General features: G+C 61.0%; 2 protein-coding genes across 4 annotated transcripts; one reads left to right on the top strand and one right to left on the bottom strand.

Moving 5' to 3' along the window:
• Positions 1-98: 98 nt before the first annotated feature.
• On the top strand, positions 99-11,750 carry CPSF1 (cleavage and polyadenylation specific factor 1). The gene is made up of 37 exons (XM_037048796.1): positions 99-377; positions 3,748-3,775; positions 3,868-4,010; positions 4,117-4,197; positions 4,328-4,479; positions 4,556-4,702; positions 4,784-4,923; positions 5,000-5,110; positions 5,196-5,289; positions 5,410-5,497; positions 5,584-5,706; positions 5,965-6,016; positions 6,103-6,197; positions 6,265-6,339; positions 6,414-6,494; positions 6,567-6,656; positions 6,880-6,990; positions 7,059-7,200; positions 7,272-7,450; positions 7,554-7,690; positions 7,761-7,935; positions 8,025-8,231; positions 8,326-8,415; positions 8,491-8,634; positions 8,715-8,867; positions 9,496-9,612; positions 9,685-9,775; positions 9,844-9,928; positions 10,000-10,141; positions 10,226-10,378; positions 10,452-10,628; positions 10,708-10,774; positions 10,847-10,894; positions 10,980-11,135; positions 11,212-11,341; positions 11,415-11,553; positions 11,630-11,750. The coding sequence occupies exons 1-37, from the start codon at positions 234-236 to the stop codon at positions 11,675-11,677; spliced, it is 4,335 nt and encodes a 1,444-aa protein (XP_036904691.1). The 5' UTR covers positions 99-233; the 3' UTR covers positions 11,678-11,750.
• ADCK5 (aarF domain containing kinase 5) lies at positions 11,746-21,771 on the bottom strand. 3 transcript variants are annotated; one of them, XM_037048882.1, is made up of 15 exons: positions 21,672-21,771; positions 17,322-17,428; positions 16,877-17,026; positions 14,185-14,260; positions 13,873-14,068; positions 13,647-13,787; positions 13,447-13,560; positions 13,215-13,346; positions 13,057-13,140; positions 12,887-12,968; positions 12,721-12,799; positions 12,557-12,648; positions 12,242-12,494; positions 12,055-12,171; positions 11,746-11,971 (listed from the first exon to the last, which is right to left on the bottom strand). In XM_037048882.1, the coding sequence occupies exons 1-15, from the start codon at positions 21,764-21,766 to the stop codon at positions 11,866-11,868; spliced, it is 1,824 nt and encodes a 607-aa protein (XP_036904777.1). In that variant the 5' UTR covers positions 21,767-21,771; the 3' UTR covers positions 11,746-11,865. The 3 variants fall into 3 exon arrangements, with proteins under 3 accessions (XP_036904777.1, XP_036904779.1, XP_036904780.1); XM_037048884.1 differs by having other exon boundaries at positions 13,873-14,073; positions 21,672-21,755; XM_037048885.1 differs by lacking the exon at positions 14,185-14,260 and having other exon boundaries at positions 21,672-21,755.
• Between the last annotated feature and the right edge of the window lie 641 nt (positions 21,772-22,412).

The following is a 22,412-nucleotide window of genomic DNA, read 5'->3' as shown; positions in this document are numbered from 1 at the left end:
CGCGGCTGCCTCCCCCGCCAACCAGAGGCTCCATCGCGCCGCCACTGCGCAGGCGCACGAACCCGGAACCTTCAAGCTCAGTTTCCGGGCCGCGCCGGGCTCTGTTCACCGCCGGACCGTGTTCAGCGGCGTCCCGGTCCCCGCGCGCCGGCTCCAACTGCCAGGTGGGCAGCGATCATCGGTGACTCGCTCACTTAGTCGCCTTTGGCCCCGCGCAGCCCGGGCTCGGCGCCATGTACGCCGTGTACAAGCAGGCGCACCCGCCCACCGGGCTTGAGTTCTCCATGTACTGCAACTTCTTCAACAACAATGAGCGCAACCTCGTGGTGGCCGGGACCTCGCAGCTCTACGTGTACCGCCTGAACCGCGACGCCGAGGTAGGCCCCTGCCCCGCCGGCTCTCGCCCCTCCACCTCCCTCTGCTCGCAGAAGCGGGTGCCCCGGTGCAGAACCAGAAGCCCGCTGGACTGCAGCGCCCGAGCGTGACTCTGCACCCCTATCCCCGGCGCGGCTGTGGGCATGAGCCCTGCCCTCGTACATGATATTTGCTCTTTTGTTTTTCTGATTAAATGATATAAACACTTGCTGTGGGCTAGGTAGTAGGGCTGCCATGGTGAACAAAATCTGAAAAAACGGGCTAGGGGAACTTCTCCTAAATAAAGGCACACCTGTAAGCACACTTGTAGATTGTAGCCAGTGCAATGGCAGAAACAGGTTATGAAGGAGGCAAGAGATTTCCAGCTGACTGACCCGGAGATTATTGGGGAGAACATTGCGGCAAAGGGAGCAGGCTGGATTTAGGATGGGGACAGGCTGTTGGCCCCAGTTTAAGTGAAGTGAAATGAGCTCCTCAGTAGAAGAAATCAAGGGGTGCTTTTGTTGCTGGAGGGGTGAGTGCTGATCCAGGAAGGCTTCTTGCAAGAGGCAGCTTCTTTTATGGAGGGGGGGGGGGTCGCGTACGCCTGGTGAGTGGAGGATGCCCCAGGCAGTAGGAACGCTCTGTGTGAAAGTTGGAGAGTTGAATTGGGATGCAGAGTGTAAGGGGCGAGTTGGACACGTGAGCACAGACGGGTCTCTGAAGGAGACCTGTACACAGGGAAGGAAGGTATGGAGCAGTAACTGGCAGGAAAAGGTTCTTTTCGCAGATGAGCAGACAGCAGCAGGTTTATGCAAGAAAGGAATGAGCCATGAGAGCAGGGTTTGTGGGCCACAGCCCACCAAGCCCTAAGGAAGCTTTTCACATCCTTAAAAAGTTGTGAAAAGATTCCAAAGAAGAATCCTTAACAGACTAGATGTGACTGCTAAGTCAGGCATCTGCTGTCTGGCCCTTCCCAAAAGGTTTGCCGCCTCTCACATTGGAGGGTAAAGTGGGGGGCAGGAAGACATGCAGAGGGAGAGCTGGACAGCAGCTTTGAGTGGGGGAGAGTGCTTACTAGTTAGCGTGGACCCGAAACTGCCTGTTTTGGCTGCACACACCTGTGGTGGGTCCGGAGTTCGGGTGGGGCACAGACTAAGCTGTGGGATGCCTGGCCTCTGCTCTGAGGTTGGGAGGAGGACGGAGAAGCTGTGCGGAAGGTGGGCAGGCGCACTGCCAGGGGCAGGTGTAAGGTGGCAGCCAAGCACAAGATAGGCCTCTTGACCTTTGGGAGGTAAAACCATATAGCACTTTATCAAAATTAATGAAAGTCCCCAGTAAATAGAAAACATGTCAGGGTTACAAACGGGAAGTCTCATTGCAGAGATTTTAGCTATTCCCAGGTTAATTAATACATTTATTGTCCTTTATCTCAAACAACAATAAATTTGTTGCAGTAAGGTTTCTCACTAGATGTAGTAATCCGATTCTCAAACTTACATGAAAGAGCCAAAAATTAAGTATATCCTAGGTAATTTTATTTTATTTTTAAAGTGTGTGGGTTTTTAAAAAGATTTTATTTATTTATCTTTAGAGGAAGGGAAGGAGAGAGGGAGAGAAATATCAATGTGTGGTTGCCTCTCGTGCATTCCCTGCTGGGAACTGGCTTGCATCCCAGGCATGTGCCCTGACTGGGAATCGAACCGTATACTTTGGTTCACAGGCCCATGCTCAATCCACTGAGCTACACCAGCCAGGGCATAAAGTGTGTGGGTTTTTTAAAAAGATTTTACTTATTTTGGTGTAGCTCAGTGGATTGAGCACGGGCTCTCGAACCAGACTATCGAGGTTCGATTCCCAGTCAGGGCACATTCCTGGGTTGCAGGCCAGTTCCCAGCAGGGGCCAATTCCCAGCAGGGGATGCACAAGAAGCAACCAAACATTGATGTTTCTCTTCCTCTCTCCTTCCCTTCCCCTCTAAAGGTAAATAAATAAATAAATAAAAAAGATTTTACTTATTTTTAGAGAGAGGAGAAGAGAGGGAGAAAGAGAGGGAAAGAAATGTCACTGTGTGGTTGCCTCTTGTGCACCCCCCACTGGAACCCAGGCACATGCCCTGACTGGGAATCAAACCTGCAAACTTTTGGTTTGCAGGCTGGCACTCAATCCACTGAGCCACACCAGCCAGGGCCCAAGGTAATTTTAAACATAAACAAGGTGATGCACTTGCCTGACAGGATTTTTAAGAATCTTTTTTTAAAGGTTTTATTTATTTATCTTTAGAGGGGAAGGGAAGGAGAGAGGGAGAGAAACACCAATGTATGTGAGTCCCTCTCGTGAGTCCCCTGCCGGGAACTGGCCTGCAACCCAGGGATGTGCCCTGACTGGGAATCGAACCCCAATCCTCTGGTTTGCAGGCCTGCGCTCAATCCACTGAGCTACACCAGCCAGGGTGGATTTTTAAGAACCTTTATTTTAAAGCTGCATCATTAGGTACATTTAAGACAAACTTAGACTATTAGTTTTACTTTAAAAATATATATCATTTTACTTTTGAATTGATCTTTTTGTCTTGAAATGTCTTTTTTATCTCAAATATTTTTTACCTTAAGATCCATTTTGTCCAATAGTAACATGGCTATCCCAGCTTTCTTTATTTTAAGTCGTTTCATAGGATGTCCTTTTAAAATCTGTGTCCTGATATTTAAAGTGACTCAATAGCAAGTGATTTTTTTATCATTCTGGTGGCTTTTGTCTTCTCATTGGAGTTTTTGTCTCCATGGGATGTGATTTCCTACAAAATCAGGAATGACCAACTTATTCTGTGTCTTTTTGCATGTTCCTTTATTTCTTCCTGTTTCCTTTTTCTTGGCTTTGTTTTAGATTAACCAGATATTTTTATTTATCCTTGCTAGTGGCTCTTAGCTACGTATTTCATGTTGTTTTTCTTATTAGTCACGTTAGGTGGCAACGGTCTGCCTCCAGCCAGCGCTTTTGTCCCACACGACAGGGCCCTTGTGGCACTCCAGCCCCGCGCATGCCTCCCCCTTTGTTCTGTGGCCCCGTGTTTCACATGTGTGGGGGCCAAGCCAGGCAGCTTGGGCGCGCTTAGAGCTGCCTGCCTAGCCTCTGCCCTGTGGGCTCCCCGCTTGGGCTGGGTTCCTCAGGAGAAGCCTGTGGCCGGGTTGGAAACTGAGGCCGAGTGCGGTTTTCTGCACGTTGGGCCGGGGCGTGCATGGCTGTCTCCAGAAGAGCCTGGGCTTATGTCCCCCACTACCCTGAGAGTTTGGTCAGAGCAGAGCCAACCCTGGGTGGTCTTTTCCCCTTGTTCCTCCGTAAGGTGGGGCCACCCATGGCAACAGTGTGTCTCTTCCCTGCCCCCCCCCCCCCCAGGCACCAATCAAGAATGACAGGAACACAGGTGAGCACACAGGCGGTTGTCCTGGCCCAGTGTCTGGGGGTGAGGTGGCTGGGGCACGGGAACCCGACCTGTACCCATCACCTCTGCCCCAGAGGGGAAGGTCCACAGGGAGCACCGGGAAAAGCTGGAATTGGTGGCTTCCTTCTCCTTCTTCGGCAACGTCATGTCCATGGCCAGTGTGCAGCTGGCAGGCGCCAAGCGGGATGCCCTGCTGCTGAGCTTCAAGGACGCCAAGGTGGGCGGTGGGCTTGGCAGGAGGTCCTGGGCACAGTGGCGGGTCAGGGTGGCCAGCTGGGCAGGGCTGCGGTGGGTGGGCCACAGTTCTGACCCGCTGTGCCCAGCTGTCGGTGGTGGAGTACGACCCAGGCACCCATGACCTGAAGACGCTGTCTCTGCACTACTTTGAGGAGCCGGAGCTTCGGGTAGGGCCTGGCTGCACCCCTGCCCCCTCCGCCCCTCCTTTCCCCCTCCCACCCCAGTCCTTGCCCTGCTGCTTCCCTCGGGGTTTCCCATCTGCCCTATGGTCAGCACCTGACGGCCCTCCACCCCCAGGATGGCTTCGTGCAGAACGTGCATACACCACGGGTGCGTGTGGACCCCGACGGGCGCTGTGCCGCCATGCTCACCTACGGCACGCGGCTGGTGGTGCTGCCCTTCCGCAGGGAGAGCCTGGCCGAGGAGCACGAGGGGCTCATGGGCGAGGGGTGAGTGCAGGGGCAGGGTGGTCCCTGAACCCTGGCCGCCTCAGTCCCCTGCCTGCTGAGTCCCCTGGTCCCCCAGGCAGAGGTCCAGCTTCCTGCCCAGCTACATCATCGACGTGCGGGCCTTGGACGAGAAGCTTCTCAACATCGTCGATCTACAGTTCCTGCACGGCTACTACGAGCCCACCTTGCTCATCCTGTTTGAGCCCAACCAGACCTGGCCTGGGTGAGGCTCCTCTGCTGTGGGCCTCCTTGGGGGTGGTGCAGGGGCGGGGACCCTTGGCTGACCCTCCTGCTGCGGCCCCAGGCGGGTGGCTGTGCGACAGGACACGTGCTCCATCGTCGCCATCTCACTGAACATCACGCAGAAGGTCCACCCCGTCATCTGGTCCCTCACCAGCCTGCCCTTTGACTGCACCCAGGCCCTCGCTGTGCCCAAGCCCATAGGTGAGGGCTGTGGCTGTGGCTGTGGGGGGTGGGATGGAGCACCCCGAGCCCCTCCCACTGGCATATTTTCCTGCAGGTGGGGTGGTGATCTTTGCTGTTAACTCGCTGCTGTACCTCAACCAGAGTGTCCCCCCGTATGGTGTGGCCCTCAACAGCCTCACCTCAGGCACCACTGCCTTCCCCCTGCGTGAGTGTGGTAGGGCAGGGCTCAGGGTGGGTTCAGGGCAGGGGTGGGGGCACTGCTGGGTCCACCTCATACCCCCACTGAACAGGCACCCAGGAGGGTGTGAGGATCACCCTCGACTGCGCCCAGGCGGCCTTCATCTCCTATGATAAGATGGTCATCTCCCTCAAGGGTGGAGAGATGTGAGTCTCCCCTCAGTGAGCCTTTTGCCCCTCAGGATTGTCCCCCCTGGCCCCTGCCCCTCGAGCCCTGCCCCCTGCCCCTCGAGCCCTGCCCCTAGCTCAGTGTCCTCCCTCCCACAGCTATGTGCTGACCCTCATCACCGATGGCATGCGCAGTGTCCGCTCCTTCCACTTCGACAAGGCAGCCGCCAGCGTGCTTACCAGCAGTGTGAGTCAGGGCAAGAGGGTGGGCCTGGGCCTGGGCCCGGATCCCTTTACTACCTCCCTGCCTCCCTCCTTGCCTCCCTCCCTCAGATGGTCACCATGGAGCCCGGGTACCTGTTCCTTGGCTCTCGTCTGGGCAACTCTCTCCTTCTCAAGTACACGGAGAAGCTGCAGGAGACCCCAGCCAGTGCCGTCCGTGAGGCTGCTGACAAGGTGGGTGCCTGGGACTGTCCAGCGAAGGGACCCAGCCGCAGGCGTCTCCGGGCCCCAAGGGGAGAAGACTTGTCTTGGGCCACACAGGAAGGACATTGCAATGTGTAATCACCAAAAATCTCAATGTTTTAAGTAAACTTCTGGTTTTCTGTTGGGCCACATGCGTAGCTTCCCTGGGCTGCGTGCGGCCTTGACTCTGTGGGGACACTGCCCTGTGCAGTGTGTCCCCAGGGCTGCTCACTGTCTCCTGCCTCACAGGAAGAGCCTTCGTCCAAGAAGAAGCGAGTGGACTCCACAGTGGGTTGGTCAGGTGAGGGCCAGGGGCCAGGTGGGGGTGAGGCAGAGGTGGGAGGCCAGGGGGCCTGGGTGGCTCAGGAGAGCTCGCTTGTGCTTCAGGGGGCCAGTCGGTGCCACAGGATGAGGTGGACGAGATCGAGGTGTACGGCAGTGAGGCCCAGTCAGGCACACAGCTGGCTACTTACTCTTTTGAGGTGAGGTTGTACACAGAGGGGCCCCGCCCTGGCCAGCCCACCCACCTGACCACTGCTGTGCCCTCAGGTGTGTGACAGCGTCCTTAACATTGGACCCTGCGCCAACGCGGCCGTGGGAGAGCCTGCCTTCCTGTCTGAAGAGGTGCCTGGGCTGGGGTGGCGGGGCAGGGGTGGTTCGCGGGGGGCCTGTCCCACCTCCTCACCTCAGCCCTGCAGTTTCAGAACAGCCCCGAGCCAGACCTGGAGATCGTGGTGTGCTCTGGCTACGGCAAGAACGGGGCCCTGTCCGTACTGCAGGTGTGTGGGTAGTGGCTGGGGGGGGGTCCCCAGGGGGCTCAGGTGGATAGACACCCTCCATCGTCCTTCCAGAAGAGCATCCGGCCCCAGGTGGTGACGACCTTTGAACTTCCTGGCTGCTATGACATGTGGACGGTGGTTGCCCCAGTGCGCAAGGAGCAGGTACAAGCCCCCAGCACTGCAAGAAGGCCCAAGGGGGCGATGACCCCGAGCTCCACCCATGTGAGGCCCAGGGGCAGCCTGCGAGCCGTGGGGCTTCGGCAGGCTCTGCTGCGTGGGCCCTGGTGGCCACGTCGAGGGCTTGCTCTGGCTCCGAGGTGGGGCTTGCCCGTTGTCTGAGCACAAACCCAGCTGGGTTTGTGCTCTTTCTGCTCTCACGTCACAGGAGGAGACCCCCAAGAGTGAGGGTACAGAGCAGGAGCCCAGCAGCCCTGAAACAGAGGATGATGGGCGGAGACACGGGTTCCTGATTCTGAGCCGGGAGGACTCCACTATGGTGAGTGGGACCCAGCGGCGGGGGTGGGGGCGGGGAGGGTGCGCGGAGCTCACCATCGCCTCCCACAGATCCTGCAGACCGGGCAGGAGATCATGGAGCTGGACACCAGTGGCTTTGCCACACAGGGCCCCACGGTCTTTGCTGGCAACATCGGGGACAATCGCTACATTGTCCAAGTGTCACCACTGGGCATCCGCCTGCTGGAAGGAGGTGGGCAGAGCAGGTGGGTGGGTAGGCCGGCAGGGCCTGGGTGGCACATGCTGACGGCCCTGTGCCCGCAGTGAACCAGCTGCACTTCATCCCCGTGGACCTGGGCTCCCCCATCGTGCAGTGCGCTGTGGCCGACCCCTGCGTGGTCATCATGAGTGCTGAGGGCCACGTTGCCATGTTCCTGCTTAAGAGCGACTCCTATGGGGGCCGCCACCACCGCCTGGCACTGCATAAGCCGCCACTGCATCACGTAAGCCGCGCCGCCCCCCCCCCCCCCCCCCCCCCCCGGGCACACTGTCCCTGCACCACTGCCCCCACCCCTCCCCACCACCCAGCCCACCTTCCTCCCACAGCAATCCAAGGTGATCGCGATGTGTGTGTACCGGGATGTCAGCGGCATGTTCACCACCGAGAGCCGCCTGGGCGGGGCCCGTGATGAGCTAGGGGGCCGAAGCGGCTCAGAGGTGGAGGGCCAGGGCTTGGAGACCAGGTACATGGGGTGCCGGGGCCAGGAGCTGGGGTCCCTGTGATGTGCTGGCTGTGATGTGTGTGCTCCCCAGCCCCACAGTGGACGACGAGGAGGAGATGCTCTATGGGGACTCGGGCTCCCTCTTCAGCCCCAGCAAGGAGGAGGCCCGTCGGAGCAGCCAGCCCCCTGCCGATCGGGACCCCACCCCCTTCCGGGCTGAGCCCACCCACTGGTGTCTGCTGGTGCGGGAGAACGGAACCATGGAGGTGGGTGCACCCTGTGCCGTCACAGCTGCCAGTCCCCCACCCATCCCCCATACCCTTCCTGCGCCCACCACCACTCCCCCGCTCCACAGATCTACCAGCTCCCTGACTGGCGGCTAGTGTTCCTGGTGAAGAACTTCCCCGTGGGGCAGCGGGTCCTGGTGGACAGCTCCTTCGGTCAGCCTACCACGCAGGGTGAGGCCCGCAAGGAGGAGGCCACGCGCCAGGGGGAGCTGCCCCTCGTCAAGGAAGTGTTGCTGGTGGCTCTGGGGAGTCGCCAGAGCAGGCCCTACCTGCTGGTGAGCGCAGGCCGGCAGGCCCCTGCCCCTCCTCCCCTCCCCCCCCCCAACATCTGCAAGCCCAGGCCTCCGGACAACCTGACACTGTCTTCAGGTGCACGTGGACCAAGAGCTGCTCATCTATGAGGCCTTCACTCACGACTCACAGCTGGGCCAGGGAAACCTGAAAGTTCGCTTCAAGAAGGTGTGGTGGCAAGCGAGGGGGTGCAGGGCATGGGGGGGCCAGGGACCTGGTGCTCACAGCTGCCCCCCACCCCAGGTTCCCCATAACATCAACTTCCGAGAGAAGAAGACAAAGCCGTCCAAGAAGAAGGCAGATGGTGGCGGTGCTGAGGAGGGGGCTGGGGCCCGAGGGCGTGTGGCACGGTTCCGCTACTTTGAGGACATTTACGGCTACTCGGGGGTAGGCAGGTGGTTTTGTGGCAGCCAGGCTGGTGCAGTGGGGACCTCAGTCCGGCAACCTCCTCATGGTGCTGCCTCTAGGTGTTCATCTGCGGCCCCTCACCCCACTGGCTCCTGGTGACTGGCCGAGGGGCCCTGCGGCTGCACCCCATGGGCATTGATGGCCCCATCGACTCTTTTGCCCCCTTCCACAACGTCAACTGCCCCCGTGGCTTCCTGTACTTCAACAGACAGGTAGATGCCTGGCTGAAGCTGCCAGGGCAGGAGCAAGTGTTGGGGCCTGAAAATGAAGCCCTGGGAGACTGGGGGTGGGGCATCCGGAGGTGGCGGGGCCAGGGCCGAGGAGGTGAAATGTGGAGCTTAATGCTGGGGTGGTTTGGAGGGTGGGGGATGGAGGGGGGTCGAGGGGACCTGCCTGGGTGGCCGGGGTACAGTCAGTATCACTGCTCTGCACTGGGGTCCCAGCTCTTCCCCTTAGGAACCCCGTGACTCTGGCTGAGGTGTTCATCTTTTTCACCTCACTTTCGTCATTTGTGTCATACAGATAACAGTGACCCCAGGGCCACTCTGAGGGCTCGGTGATAATGGTGCTGACTGGCCCCTGGCAGGGCTCCCTCACCTCTCTGTGCGGGGCCAGTGTGGGCCCCCTCTGCTTCCTGTGCCCTCTGGTCTGGCCTCCCTTGCCCTGCCCAACCACAGCTGTGGCCAACACCCCAGCCCCGGACAAGCTAGAGAGGAGGAAAGGAGGGACAGATAACTCCAACAGAGTTGCGGGCTGATCCTGGGGACCCCCTGGGCCTGCGGCCACCTGTGCTGCTTTCAGCAGGTGCCTGGGTTTCACTGACCCCCACATTCCCCCCAGGGTGAGCTGAGGATCAGTGTCCTGCCTGCCTACTTGTCCTACGATGCCCCGTGGCCTGTCAGGAAGATCCCACTGCGCTGTACTGCCCACTATGTGGCCTACCACGTGGAGTCCAAGGTCTGAACCCTTTTCAGGGCCAGGGACCTTCTAGGCCTGCTCTCTGGTGTGTGACACCCTCCACTTCCCCAGGTGTATGCTGTGGCCACCAGCACCAACACACCCTGCACCCGCATCCCACGCATGACGGGCGAGGAAAAGGAGTTTGAGGCCATTGAGAGAGGTAGGGCATGACCGGGCTGGGCCTGGGGGTGGGGGGCTGCCCCTCTCTGACCAGCATCGTCTCTGCAGATGGCCGGTACATCCACCCCCAGCAGGAGGCCTTTTCCATCCAGCTCATCTCCCCAGTCAGCTGGGAGGCCATTCCCAATGCCAGGCAAGGTTGGGCCAGGTGGGCGGCCGGGCAGGAGGCCAGCCAGATTTGCATCCTGACCCAGTCTCCTGCAGGATTGAGCTGGAGGAGTGGGAGCACGTGACATGCATGAAGACAGTGTCACTGCGCAGTGAGGAGACCGTGTCAGGCCTCAAGGGCTACGTGGCCGCTGGGACCTGCCTCATGCAGGGAGAGGAGGTCACGTGCCGTGGGCGGGTAAGAGGCCGACGGGCTGGGGCAGGCCCACTGGGAGCCCTTCTGCGGTGCCTTCAGGGCACTGACTGCCTTCCTTGTGTGCAGATCCTGATCATGGATGTGATTGAGGTGGTGCCTGAGCCCGGCCAGCCCCTGACCAAGAACAAGTTCAAGGTTCTGTATGAGAAGGAGCAGAAGGGGCCTGTGACTGCATTGTGCCACTGCAACGGCCACCTGGTGTCAGCCATCGGTCAGAAGGTGCGTCCCTGCCCCGCCCAGCCCATCCCCCTGCCCACCCAGGAGCCACCAGCTGCCAGCTCTCCATCCACAGATCTTCCTGTGGAGCCTGCGTGCCAGCGAGCTGACGGGCATGGCCTTCATCGACACCCAGCTCTACATCCACCAGATGATCAGCGTCAAGAACTTCATCCTGGCCGCAGATGTCATGAAGAGCATCTCCCTGCTGCGCTACCAGGAGGACAGCAAGACACTGAGCCTCGTGTCCAGGGTACCCGCAGGGCTGGCACCCGTGCTGGGGGGTCCCTGTCCCCGAGCAGACCCTGATGTGCCCTCGCCACCATTTCCAGGACGCCAAGCCCCTGGAAGTGTACAGTGTGGACTTCATGGTGGACAGTGCTCAGCTGGGCTTCCTAGGTGAGTGCAGGGTCTGGGGCCAGGGTTCCTAGAACCGTAGCAAGGGCCAGGCTGACTCTGGGCTGTTTGCAGTGTCCGACCGTGACCGCAACCTGATGGTGTACATGTACCTGCCGGAGGGTGAGCACTCCCCTGGGCTGGGCTGGGCCGGGCTGGGGCTGAGCCGGGGCTGGGCATGCCCTGACCTGCAGTCCCTCTGGCCCAGCCAAAGAGAGCTTTGGTGGCATGCGCCTGTTGCGCCGGGCAGACTTCCACGTAGGTGCCCACGTGAACACCTTCTGGAGGACGCCGTGCCGAGGTGCTGCCGAGGGGCCCAGCAAGAAGTCGGTAGTGTGGGAGAACAAGCACATCACGTGGTTTGGTGAGTGTCGGGCGGCTGGGGGCCCGTGGCTGGGTGGGGGGTGCTGGGGTCACCTGTTCACACTGTGTCCCCACAGCCACCCTGGATGGTGGCATCGGGCTCCTGCTGCCCATGCAGGAGAAGACCTACCGGCGGCTGCTGATGCTGCAGAATGCACTGACCACCATGCTGCCCCACCACGCTGGCCTCAACCCCCGAGCCTTCCGGTGAGCACCCCACCCCCCACCCCCACCCCCCGCTAGGCCTACCACAACTCCCCACCACTTAATGCCCCCCTAGCATGCTGCACGTCGACCGGCGCACCCTGCAGAATGCCGTGCGAAACATCCTGGACGGAGAGCTGCTCAACCGCTACCTGTACCTCAGCACCATGGAGCGCAGCGAGCTGGCCAAGAAGATCGGCACCACACCGGACATCGTGAGTGGCCCGCTTCCTCACCTGCCCCTGCCCCTGCCCCTGCCCTCGCCACCCTCATCTGCTTCTCTCCCCACAGATCCTGGATGACCTGTTAGAGACAGACCGTGTCACTGCCCACTTCTAGGCCCCTGGACACAGCCACAGCCCCACCCCACCCACCCCTTTTTGTACAAAACACAGAAAAGAGACTTGTTGGATTTGAGATGTGTGTGGTCATTGCAGGCCCCCTGGCCCCACCAGTGGTTAGAGCCCTAGGTATCTCCCCAATACAGTGCCTCCGGCCCTGGCCAGCACTGGTCCTGCTGCCGGGGTCTAGGTCTCCAGGTACTCGTACAGCCCCTCGGTCTGAGGCATGAGGCCGAGGTGCACCAGTGCTCGGACCAGGAGGGCGGTGAGCCGCATGGACAGGGTCTCCAGCCTGGACAAGGGGGTGGAGTGGGGAGGTCAGTGGGGAGCAGGCACTACCCCCCCACGCCCACTGGGCTCCAACTGTCCACTCACCTCAGGGCCACTTCAAACTTGAACATCTCCCAGACAACCCTGAGGTGGCGCAGGAGACTGGCACCATAGACACTCGGCTGCGCCGTGCCCAGCAGGCGACTCCAGCCCCTGACCGCACTGTGGGAAACAGACTCAGCCTGGACTCCCCCACCCCCCCCAGGTCCCCCCCCCCCCCGCCAGCACCCACCTCTTGGCCATGAGGAAGTAGCGGTCCACTGGGGCGCCGAGGGCGGTGTTGATGGCGCGGACGGTGTTGATGTTGCGCAGCACAAGCAGCATGGACCGTGGCAGGGCCTTGAGCACAGCCATGATGTCCTCAAAGTGCTCCCGCGCCATGGCCTGCATGTAGGCGGCCTCCTCCCGGCTCAGCAGGTGTGACCGCCACAGCTGCCGCAGGCGCACCGGCCTCTGCATGAGCACCTCCGAGAACAGGAAGTAGTCTGGGGCGAGGCTGAGCTGGGCTGTGCGGTCGCACACCCCCATACACAGGCCCCAGACTCACCTTCCACCCCCAGTGCGGCCGCGTGCGTCTTCATCGAGGTGTCGTCCCTCAGGATGATGGCCCGCCACAGCTGACACAGGGCTGAGCGGTCCCTGTGGGCCCCAGAGTGAGCTGAGGCCCAGATGGGAGAGGCCAGGCCCAGCCTCCCCACCCCCCCCACTTACTTCTCGTCCAGGAACTGGTAGAGCCCATGGTCCAGCAGCACCAGCTGCGCCTTCCCGTCCGGGCCTTTCCGCACCAGAACTGGGGACAGGGCATGTGGGCTCACTCCCACCCACCCCAGCCCCAGCCCCACAGCTCCACCCTGCCCCGCCATGGGGCTCTTCCTACCATTGCCAGGGTGGGGGTCGGAGTGAATGAAGCCTGTGTAGAATATCTGCTCAGCAAAAGCCTGGATGAGCTTCTCTGCCACCTGGGGCAAGGACAGGGCCATGCTGTCACACAGTGCTCCCATCCTGTGTCCCCCCTGGGTCCCCATGCCCTGCACACACGGCACTCACATCCCGCACGGCCAGTCCCATGGACTTGATGGCCTCCACGTCATTGACCTTGCAGCCCTCGCAAAACTCGGCTGTCAACACGCGCTGGGAGAAAGCAAGAGGCTGAGCTCGGCAGACCTGTGCAGCCCCGACGCCCACTCAGGAGGGGCCCGGCCCACCTTGCTGGATGTGTCCCAGTGCACTCGGGGGACCACGATGCAGCGGAAGTGCTGCAGGTCCCGTGCACAGCGCTCGGCATTCCGCCCCTCATTCTCGAAGTCCAGCTCCTGGGCCAGGGTCCCCTTCAAGTCCTGAGGGCCACACAGGCAGTCGGGGGTTAGGATCAGGTGCCACACAGCACAGCATGTGCAGAAGCCGCTCCCCAGCTGCCTGTGGGCAGGGCAGCGGTACCTGGAGGACCCAGCTGAAGCCGAAGCTGGGGTGCATGAACTCCACCAGCCGCAGCAGGAGCTCCAGGGTGTGGATGTCCCCATCGAAGCGGTCCCGCAGGTCGATGTACTGCACCTGCAAGGGTGTGGGGAGGACAGGCTGCTGCTGTCGCCCACTCCTGCCTCCTGAGTCTGCTGTCCCCCAGGGTGGGCACCTTGTACCTTTACGGCCACAACGGTGCCATCGTGCCGCCGGGCGCGGTGCACCTGGGCCAGGCTGGCGGCGGCGATGGGCTGGTAGTCAAACTCCTGAAAGAGCTCCTGGGGCGGGGCCTGGAAGTCCTCGAGAAACAGCTCGTCCACCTGGTCACAGAGGGTCCTTAGAGCAGTGTGGAGGCCACGGCTGAGCGCCACCTGCCAGCTCTGCACCCCCAGGGGCAGGGCTCACCTCCCGGAAGCCACGCGTGAGGGCCCTGTCTTCAAGCACACGCAGCGTCCTGATGTACTCGGGGGGCAGCAGGTGGTTGAAGGAGCACAGCCCCTGGCCCAGCTTCACGTACAGGCCCCCGTTGTTGATGGCCCCGGCCACCAAGGCATCCGCTGCCCGCTGATGACACGCAGACATCACCTCCAAGTACCTCGGGCTGTTCTGACCACAGACATGGAGGGAGGGGATGGGGACAGGCGGGCATCTCAGCCCACCCAACACCGCCCCACAGCACAGGTGGGCCCCACTACCAGCAAGGACGCACAGACAGACCTCTTCCGCCCCTCGCAGGACGATGTTCGTGCACCACCAGTAGTCCATGGATATCTGCAGGCCGATCCGCACAGACCTGCCGGCACAAGCTCCCTCAGCACCCTCAAGCACCTGGCCTCGGGCCTCGCCCTGCCAGCCCCTCTGAGCACCAGGGGGCAGGGGACGCCCCACCCCCCGCCCCGCCTCCTTGCTCTCTGAACTGCACCAGTGTCAGCCGCTGGTCTGCAGAGGAGGCACCCGCATCCGTGCCAACCCTCAGCCCCGAACACCACTGCCAGGTGCACAAAGCCAAAGAGAGGGGCCTCCAGATGCGGTCTTTCCGCTCTGGCAGAGCACCCACTGCAGAGGAAGTCCACCGCGACCCGGCACGCTGCGACTGCCTGCTGGTCAGACCACCACTGTCGCTAGCTCCTGTGTGGGCGCACCCGCACTCCCAGCCGCCCTGCCTCTTCTACACTGGGCCGTCTCTCCCAGGCTGGGCCCCCCGTGAACAGGAGCCCCCAGGGAATCGACTCCCAGACGGGGATCCCCAGAGCTCCTGCCAGCAGGACAGCCCAGCACAACCCCGGAGGCCCACATCCCGTCTGTTGTCGGCAGCTTCTCACACATGCTCCCCATGCTTCGGGCTCTGGGTGGGCAGTCCTGGGTCTGACAGGAAAGGACCTAGGGACGGTCAAGAGCCAAGCCTCTCCTTCCCGCCTTGGCCATGTTCCGCCCCTGGCCACCAGCACCACAGATGGCACAGGAGCAGACAGGGCTGTCTGTAAGGAAGGAGGGTGAGTGAAACGAATGCTCAGAGCTCCCTGGTGACCCGGGGGCAGGGGCCCTTCCTGAGAAACCCAGCCCGAAACCCAGGGCCAGGTTTGCACAGGAGTGGGGTGACCACTGAGTAAGTCCTTGTCTGTGGATGAGAGAAGCCAGGTGTCTTACAGCTGGAAAAAATGAGCTACAAACAGAGAGACAGAGCGAGCTATGTGGCAACAGGAGGTGTCTGTGTGAACGCGGAGGGTGGACGTCTGCGGAGGCCTGGGACCCAGCACCCGAGCAGCTACACACAGGCCTGTTCACGTAGCCCTGAGACCTCCGGCCTGTCTCCACCCCGAGGGACAGGAGCCAACGCCAGCGAGGGACAAGATGAGCTGGACTGTTCTGCAGTGCAGGAAAAAAACGCTCAAAGAGGGAGACACGTCCAAAAGGTTTGGAGATATTAATGGTAAAATCTCAATTCTCCGAAGCACATTCCCACCTACGTTTGAAGTGTTTTACAATAAAACATTGATTCTTAAAAAGGGTCACAGCCCTGGCTGGTGTAGCTCAGTGGATTGAGCGCGGGCCTGCAAACCACACGATCGCGGTTCGATTCCCAGTCAGGGCACATGCCTGGGTTGCAGGCCAGTTCCCGGCAGGAGACTCACGAGAGGCAACCATACATTGATGTTTCTGTCCTTCTTTCCTTCCCTTCCCCTCTAAAGATAAATAAATAAAATCTTTAAAATAAAATTTAAAAACGCTTAAAAATATTTAAAAAAAAATAAAAATAAAATCTTAAAAAAAAGGAGCTAAGTCAAAGGGGTTCTGACTCGTCACCCTGAAACAGTTCAGCAACAAAATAACAAGTGACACTAACAAAGCAACCCATGAGGTACAGCGGGAGTCCAGGGTGAGGACTTGAAAGTTTCAAGCAAAAAGTTCTTTTCTATTATTCTTGCAACTTTTCTGGACGTTTGAAATTGTGACCAAAAATGGGGGAGAGCCCAGAGACTGGAAAAAGAAACCAGGCCCTGCTGCAGACCCCTCCACTCTGGTCTTTATGTGTCGGTCCTCCTGCCAGGGAGCGGGGTGCCCAGCTTCTCAGGGTTGACTCGCCCCCACCTGCTTCTTCCACAGGCTCCTGCACCCACGCTGCCTAGTACCCAGGCCCTGCTATGTGTCCCGCCTGAAGCAGGCCTGCCCATCCCAGCAACTGTTAAGGCTTAGAGCTGACAAGAAGGCACAGACTGCAGGGGGCCTGGCTCCAGTCCCAGCCCAGCCAGACCCCAGCAGAGAGGCGGCGAGATGTGCCCAAGCTGGCCGCGGGGCAGTGCAGATCCACGCTGCAGAGGGACAGCCCCATGAGGAGAGGTGGGTCACAGAAGAGATGGACCTGGCTCTTGGCTCAGCCGTGAACCAGCAATGGGCTTGCTTCAGCCAGGAGGCAGAGCGGGCAGCAGGCAGCCACCTGGCGTCTCTGGGCTGAGCATAAATCTCAGTGAAGCTGCTGGCTAAGAGCCTGAAGGTTTCAGTGGCCCTGGCCTGAGGCGGCCCAGGTCTGAGAGCAGCAGGCGCTCACAGCCAGTGCACCAGGCCTGCCCTGGGGCAGCCTCACAGGCGGCCTTTCCCCAGCACTCCTGTGGGGTCGGGGAGAGTGGGGAGGTGTGTTTGGGCCAGCTGAGGTTTCACTCAGGGCCAAGAGCTGGTTTTTAGGACTTTGCAGCTGCAGGGACTCCTGGGTCTGACCAAGGGCGGGAGTGCTGGCCCGTGGGGATGCACCGAGAGATGGGCATCCTGACAGAAGACAGGGTCCGAGAGCCTGAAGAGCAGCATCACCACGGCCACGTGGGGCACTGGGGGCCGAGGGTGGGAGGCGCGCCAGTGTGGATGGCTCACCAGCACTACGCCCGTGAGGACGAGGCCCTGCCATCAGCCCTCCTACCTGCCAAAGCGCCCAATGCCATCCACCATGAGCCGCATCCTCCTCTTCTCCTGTGGCTCTGCCGTGAAGTAGCGGACGCCAAGGAGCAAGGGCAGCCCCAGTGCTGTGGCAGAGAGCACCTTCTTCCACGGGGCCTGGGGCCTTGAGGGCCTGGAGGGATACAGATGCACGGCCGGGTTGATGCCTGTGCGACCAGCAGAGTGTTCTCTCTGGCCCTCCTGCCCTGCGATGCTTCCCCATCCCCCGCACTGTCTGAGCCTCAGCTCTGGTTGTCATCTGTTCAGAATGATGTGGCAGGGGTCCTGTCCCTGAACCCTAGTCCCAGGATAGCCCACCACACCAGGAACCAAATGCAGCCTGTCTTGGGCTGGGCAGGGGGAGGGGTGTGTTCAGAGAAGGTCCACCCTTGGGCTCCCAAAAGATGGAGAGGCTGCAGAGAGCTCACCCTCGAGCAGGCAGGACCCTGAGGCTTCTCCCGAGGCAGGGGACGGGGACCGGCCAGCTCGGTGGCCTACTCTGCAGCACAGCGCAGTGGATGTGGCAAAGTGGGAACTGCAAAGGAAGCAACAGCACAGGGTCGATGGGGCAGCCTCATGCCCTTGGCCCTGTGCGGGCACTGTCAGGGCCCAGGGGGCTGTCGTGCCGTGTTTCCCGCTGCCGAGACCCCTGGACCACGACCTTGGGCAGGCACTCTTAAGACGGGAGTCGGAAGAACACCTAAACACAGGCCCTGGCTGGCTCGCTCAGCGGTTAGAGCGTCGCCCCAATTTGCCAAGGTTTCAGGACCCCTGGTCAGGGCACATACGAGAAGCAACCAATGATGCATCAATAAGTGGAACTCCAAACCTTCATTTCTCTCCCTCCCTCCCTCTAAAACCAATAAACAAAAAGAATCTGTAACCACACGATCGTCACAATCACAAAAGACCAGACACAAGGGAAACAGGCTGTTGTCCCGGAAGCAGATGAAGGCCTTGGGGACTCAGTCCTCCCACCCCAGAGGCCGCATGGAGGTGCCAGCCAGCAGGACGCCGGGCAGCTGAGTCCCTGGGAGGCTCACGAGCGACCTTGGTCACCCACCCACTTCAACTGTGACTTGTAAGAGCTCCTCATCCACAACTTTCCGAACTGCAAAGTCTCAGTTTTTAGGGAAAAAACTAAGTGTGTGCACAGTAAACCATGGCCCACAGCACAGCCACTGAGCTGTCACTGCGGACTCTGGGCCAGATGAGGCGCCGACTGTCCCAGCAGTTTCTGAGTGCAGCCTGAAGACAGTCTCAAGGACAGCAACACAGAGCAGAAGTCAAAGGAAAGTGCCCGTGACCTGCTTTGCCCAGAGGAGGACAGTGCTGATTAAACCTCTGCCAGCAAGGCCACACACAGCCGGGGCCAGAGCAGCCAGACGTCCTGTGCGCCCACTGCCCCCTGGCCGCACCCCTGACCTGGCCACGTGACGCACACAGGGCCACATAGGGCACATGGAGCCGGCAGGGCTGCATGGGAGAGCAGCCCAGGGAACAGATCTGTGAGCACCCATGGCGGTCAGCTCTCCACAAGCGTCAGTGAGTGCCTGCAGGGGTCCACTCTGCCCACCCACACCGTGCCTGCCCCCCCCACAGTCCTACCCAGGCCCCATCCAGACCTCCCCATGCCCCTCACCTGACCACGCACCTTCCACCACTCACACCCACCCACCACCAAACCCTGCCATGGAGGCTGGCCTGAAAGTGGGCCCTATGTGGGATCAGGGTCCACAGACAGACACAGACGGGGCTGCGGGAATAGCACCAGGTGCAAGGGAGGGAGGGTTCCCATGGCCTGGCAGTGAGGGGACGTCTGCGTGGACACTGGGGGGTGTTGCAGGCAGAGGACACAGTGTTAGTGAAGGCCGGAAGCCAGAAGAGGACAGGATGCTTCTGAGAAGACAGACCTATGTGGTTAGAAAACCTGTGCTCAGGGTTGAGGAGGGGCTGCCAAAAGTGAGAAGGGAGGGGCAAAAGGAGCTGGACCCTCCTCCTGGAGAAGCCCCCAGCCCCAGGGAGGGACGCACAGAGAGGACTCATTCCCAAAGAAGTGTGTGCAGCCACAGCCAGGCACCAGCTGGTCATGGTCCCTGGGGCTTTCTGGAGACCCTGGCGAAACCGCACGGGACTCATAGCAACCCCCTGGGGGTAGTGTCCTGTGAGTGATGCGGAGTCCGTGAGCTCCGAGCTCTGGGACAGGCAGGCAGGTCCGCAGCCTCGCTCCCTCACCTGGGCTGGGCTGACGCCCACCCTGACACCTTCCGTCTCTGCGCAGGGTGGCAGTGTCCACCCTGCAAAGCTGGGACAGTGAGTGGTGGTGGAAGCACAGCACAGTACTCTCGGGGCCTGGCACCAAGCAGGGGCCCACGGGAAGGAGGGCGTTTGCTGCACGGCTCTGGGCCGAGCTGGCAGTGGGCAACGCCCTTCCAGGTCCTGGACTGGCTGCCCTGAAACCCTCCGGTGCAGAGGGCTGCTGGCTGCTGGCAGCTGGAGGGGACCACCCTGTCCCGGAGGGTCCTTCATAGGCGAGGGTTTGTTGAGAAAGTGCCAAGCTACCCACCTCACAAATAGCCTTCAACACCACTCTGACGTTAAAACACACCTTTCTTGGGGGAGGGGGTGGAGGTGGAAGAGGGTATAGATGGAATAAATGGCAATGGAAAAAATGCAATGGAAACACAGCATTCTTAATCCCACCCCAAGCAATCCAATAAAATATTTTTTAACTTTTTTCTGTTCTAGCATAAATTATCAACCAACTGATAACTACAGGATTGTTTGAATAACTATGTGATTATGACTTGCATTTTATTTAAAATGACTAAGTAAAACCAAAACATGCTGTCCTTTCACAGAAGAGAATACTAAGTTTGAATCATTTGACACTTAAGCACGAGGCCATGGCTGTGCCCCCAGCCCCCTGACGACAGCCCAGTGCTGTCAGGGCTCCTGGTGCAGAAGCTGAGGGCCAGAGGCCGAGGCCCCTGAGCACCAGACAACACAGGGCCGAGTGGGCTGGGCCACAGTCTCCGGGAACCTCACGAAGCTCTGGCTGCGTCTCAGCCCTGGCTCATTTTGCAGCACCGACCCTTCACCCAGGCTCCTGCAACACAGGGCTGCAGGTGGGCCCTGCTCAGCCCAGGCCTGTTCTCCAAGCTGCTGTCCTGCCTGGAGGGAGCAGCTTTCAACCTCTGCTCCTGGGCTGTCCCTCCTCCACTGTCCTTATCACAGAGGAGTGACTGTCAGCGTAGCCTCTGTGTCCCCAGCAGCCTGAGCAGGGCCCACTTCTCCATCATGTCTGTACGTCTAGGGTCTAGCACATGCTTCACCAGACGAAGCAGAAACTTCACCAGTGTTTGCTGCACTGACCGATGGTGATAGGTCCAGAACAGCCCTAAGCCAGGTGGCCCAGGTAAGGACACCAGGTGGGCCACAGGCAAAGGAGGGCACAGCCAGCCCCAGGTGAGCAGCCCTGCAGCAGCCCAGCCAGGACTCCAAGCGTGAGGCCTTGTGCCCACAACGCCACCCCAGCCACAGGCCCTGCCAGCTGGCACAGGAACACTGCAATCGCTATCACCAAGCTCATAAACATGTGCTTTTTAACATGGAACAACGAGCGGGGTGGCCAGGTGCTCGGCGCCCGAGGAGCTGTTCCTTTTCCTTATCTCCCTGCAGATTAGATTGGACCCGGCCGATGGGTCGGAAAATGACGGTGAGCAGGCCGACAGCGGTGAGGAGCCACTGCTGAGTCTCAGGGTGACACTGTGACAGGGGAGTCCAACCTACGGCCCCCATGCGGCCCAGCACAAAATTGTAAGTTTACTTAAAACCTTTCTTTGGCTCATCAGTTCTCCTTACTGTTTGTGTATTTAATGTGTGTGGCCCAGAAAGGCTGGGCACCCCAGCAACAAAACCCTGCAGAGAGCTGACAAGAACCCAGCGGGATGAATCACAGGGTCAACGCCTTGCACCAGCAGGGGAGGGCCCACGCAGACCTGTCCTCCGGGTGAGCCTGGGAGGCGGGCCAGGGCAGGGGCGGGGAGGACGGACCGTGGGCGCGGTGACCCTCTGAGGCGCGGCAGGCTGCGCCCACTGCACTTAGAAGCGGGGCGCAGGGACATTAGGGGCCAGCCCTGCCCCTGCGCTCCGATTCCCAGGCTCACCCCGAGGGCAGGCCTGGAGCATCGGGGACCTGATGCTTGAAGACACTCCATGGGCTGTGAAGGGCTTACTCCGGGCCCAGCCCACGGCCGCCCGCCCCGGGCCCACGGAGATCCCGCTACCGTGAATACCTGACCCTGCGCCGCTAGGCTCGCCGGAGGGGTGCGAGCTCTACAGAAACCCCAAGTGCAGATGCCGAGGAACCCCTCAGGCCCGTCACTCCAAACTGCGGCGGGAGAGGGCCGGGTGCGTGCGGAGGGACAGGTGACAAAGGTGCTGGCGACAGAGATGCCCCAGGTGGGAGGGGCACCAGGCCCCGGGGGGGCTCGCTGCTGCGCCGGCTCGGAACCCGCGGGAGAAGGCGCGCGCAGGGCCGGGGCGGGCGCGGGCCGAGGGAAGGGCGCCCCGCGAGCGGCCGAAGCGGCCGGCAGGAGGCCTCCGGCCTGGGTCCCCGCAGAGCCCGACGCCCTGAGGGTCCGGGGGCGCAGGCCTGAGCGACAGGGTCTCTTTCAGGGCCCGGACGAGGCGTCACTGGGGTGCGCGGGGAAGCGGGTCTCGGAGCCCTGAAGGTCTCGCACGGGCGGCTGACGGCGGCCGGGGAAGGGACTCACCGGTCGCCACATGTTCGGCCGCCGCTCCGCGCCGCTTCGATGCAGCTCGCTTCCCCAGGGCCAGCAGTGTCCGCGGGAGGCAGTGCACTGCGCATGCGCGCCCGGCTGCGACGGCGGGCGGGCCCTGGAGCCCCGCCCCTAGCGCTCCCACTACTGCGGCGCCGCAGCGCCCCCTGCCGGCGCCTCGTGGCGCGGCTCCAGGGCCTGCGCGCGGTTGCGGGTCCTCGCGGCCCTCGCCCGCTTCCGCTCGGCGCTGCCAGGCAGATTCTGCGTACTCCGGTCCACCGCCACACTGCCCGCGTCTACCTACTGCTGACGTCACTGCAGCCACACCCCCGGGTGGGCGACACCGGCCTCCTGGCAGCCGGTCCCTCTCCCGCGTGGCGCCGTCTTCCACGCGGTGATCCCAGCGGAGACTGTTCTTCCCACTGTCCCCTAGCTCAGGCAAAGCCGCGCCTTCGCCCCCCAACGCCCAACACCCTCTTCTGTCGCCAGCCCCGCAGCACCTCCTGGCTCCTACGGCCTCCAGGCCGCGTGCGGACCGCCGTCCTTGATGAGCTTCGGCCACCATCTCGTCTTCACCCGAGTCCTGGTGTCCCAGCCAACTTTCCCAGTTGCACATGGTCGGCCTCCTTACCTGACCCCATCTGTTTATGAAACAGGTCCAGGAAATAGGCTAGGCCCCCCGCTGAAGTGCTTCCCGGGCATCTAAGAAATGGCAACACCAAGGCGTGAGCCTGG

Source organism: Sturnira hondurensis, unplaced genomic scaffold (assembly GCF_014824575.4).
Source record: "Sturnira hondurensis isolate 20B ecotype Veracruz unplaced genomic scaffold, ASM1482457v3 Scaffold0006413, whole genome shotgun sequence".
Classification (NCBI taxonomy): domain Eukaryota; kingdom Metazoa; phylum Chordata; class Mammalia; order Chiroptera; family Phyllostomidae; genus Sturnira; species Sturnira hondurensis.
The sequence above is the reverse complement of the archived record's forward strand: the minus strand, read 5'-3'. Positions and strand labels throughout refer to the sequence as shown.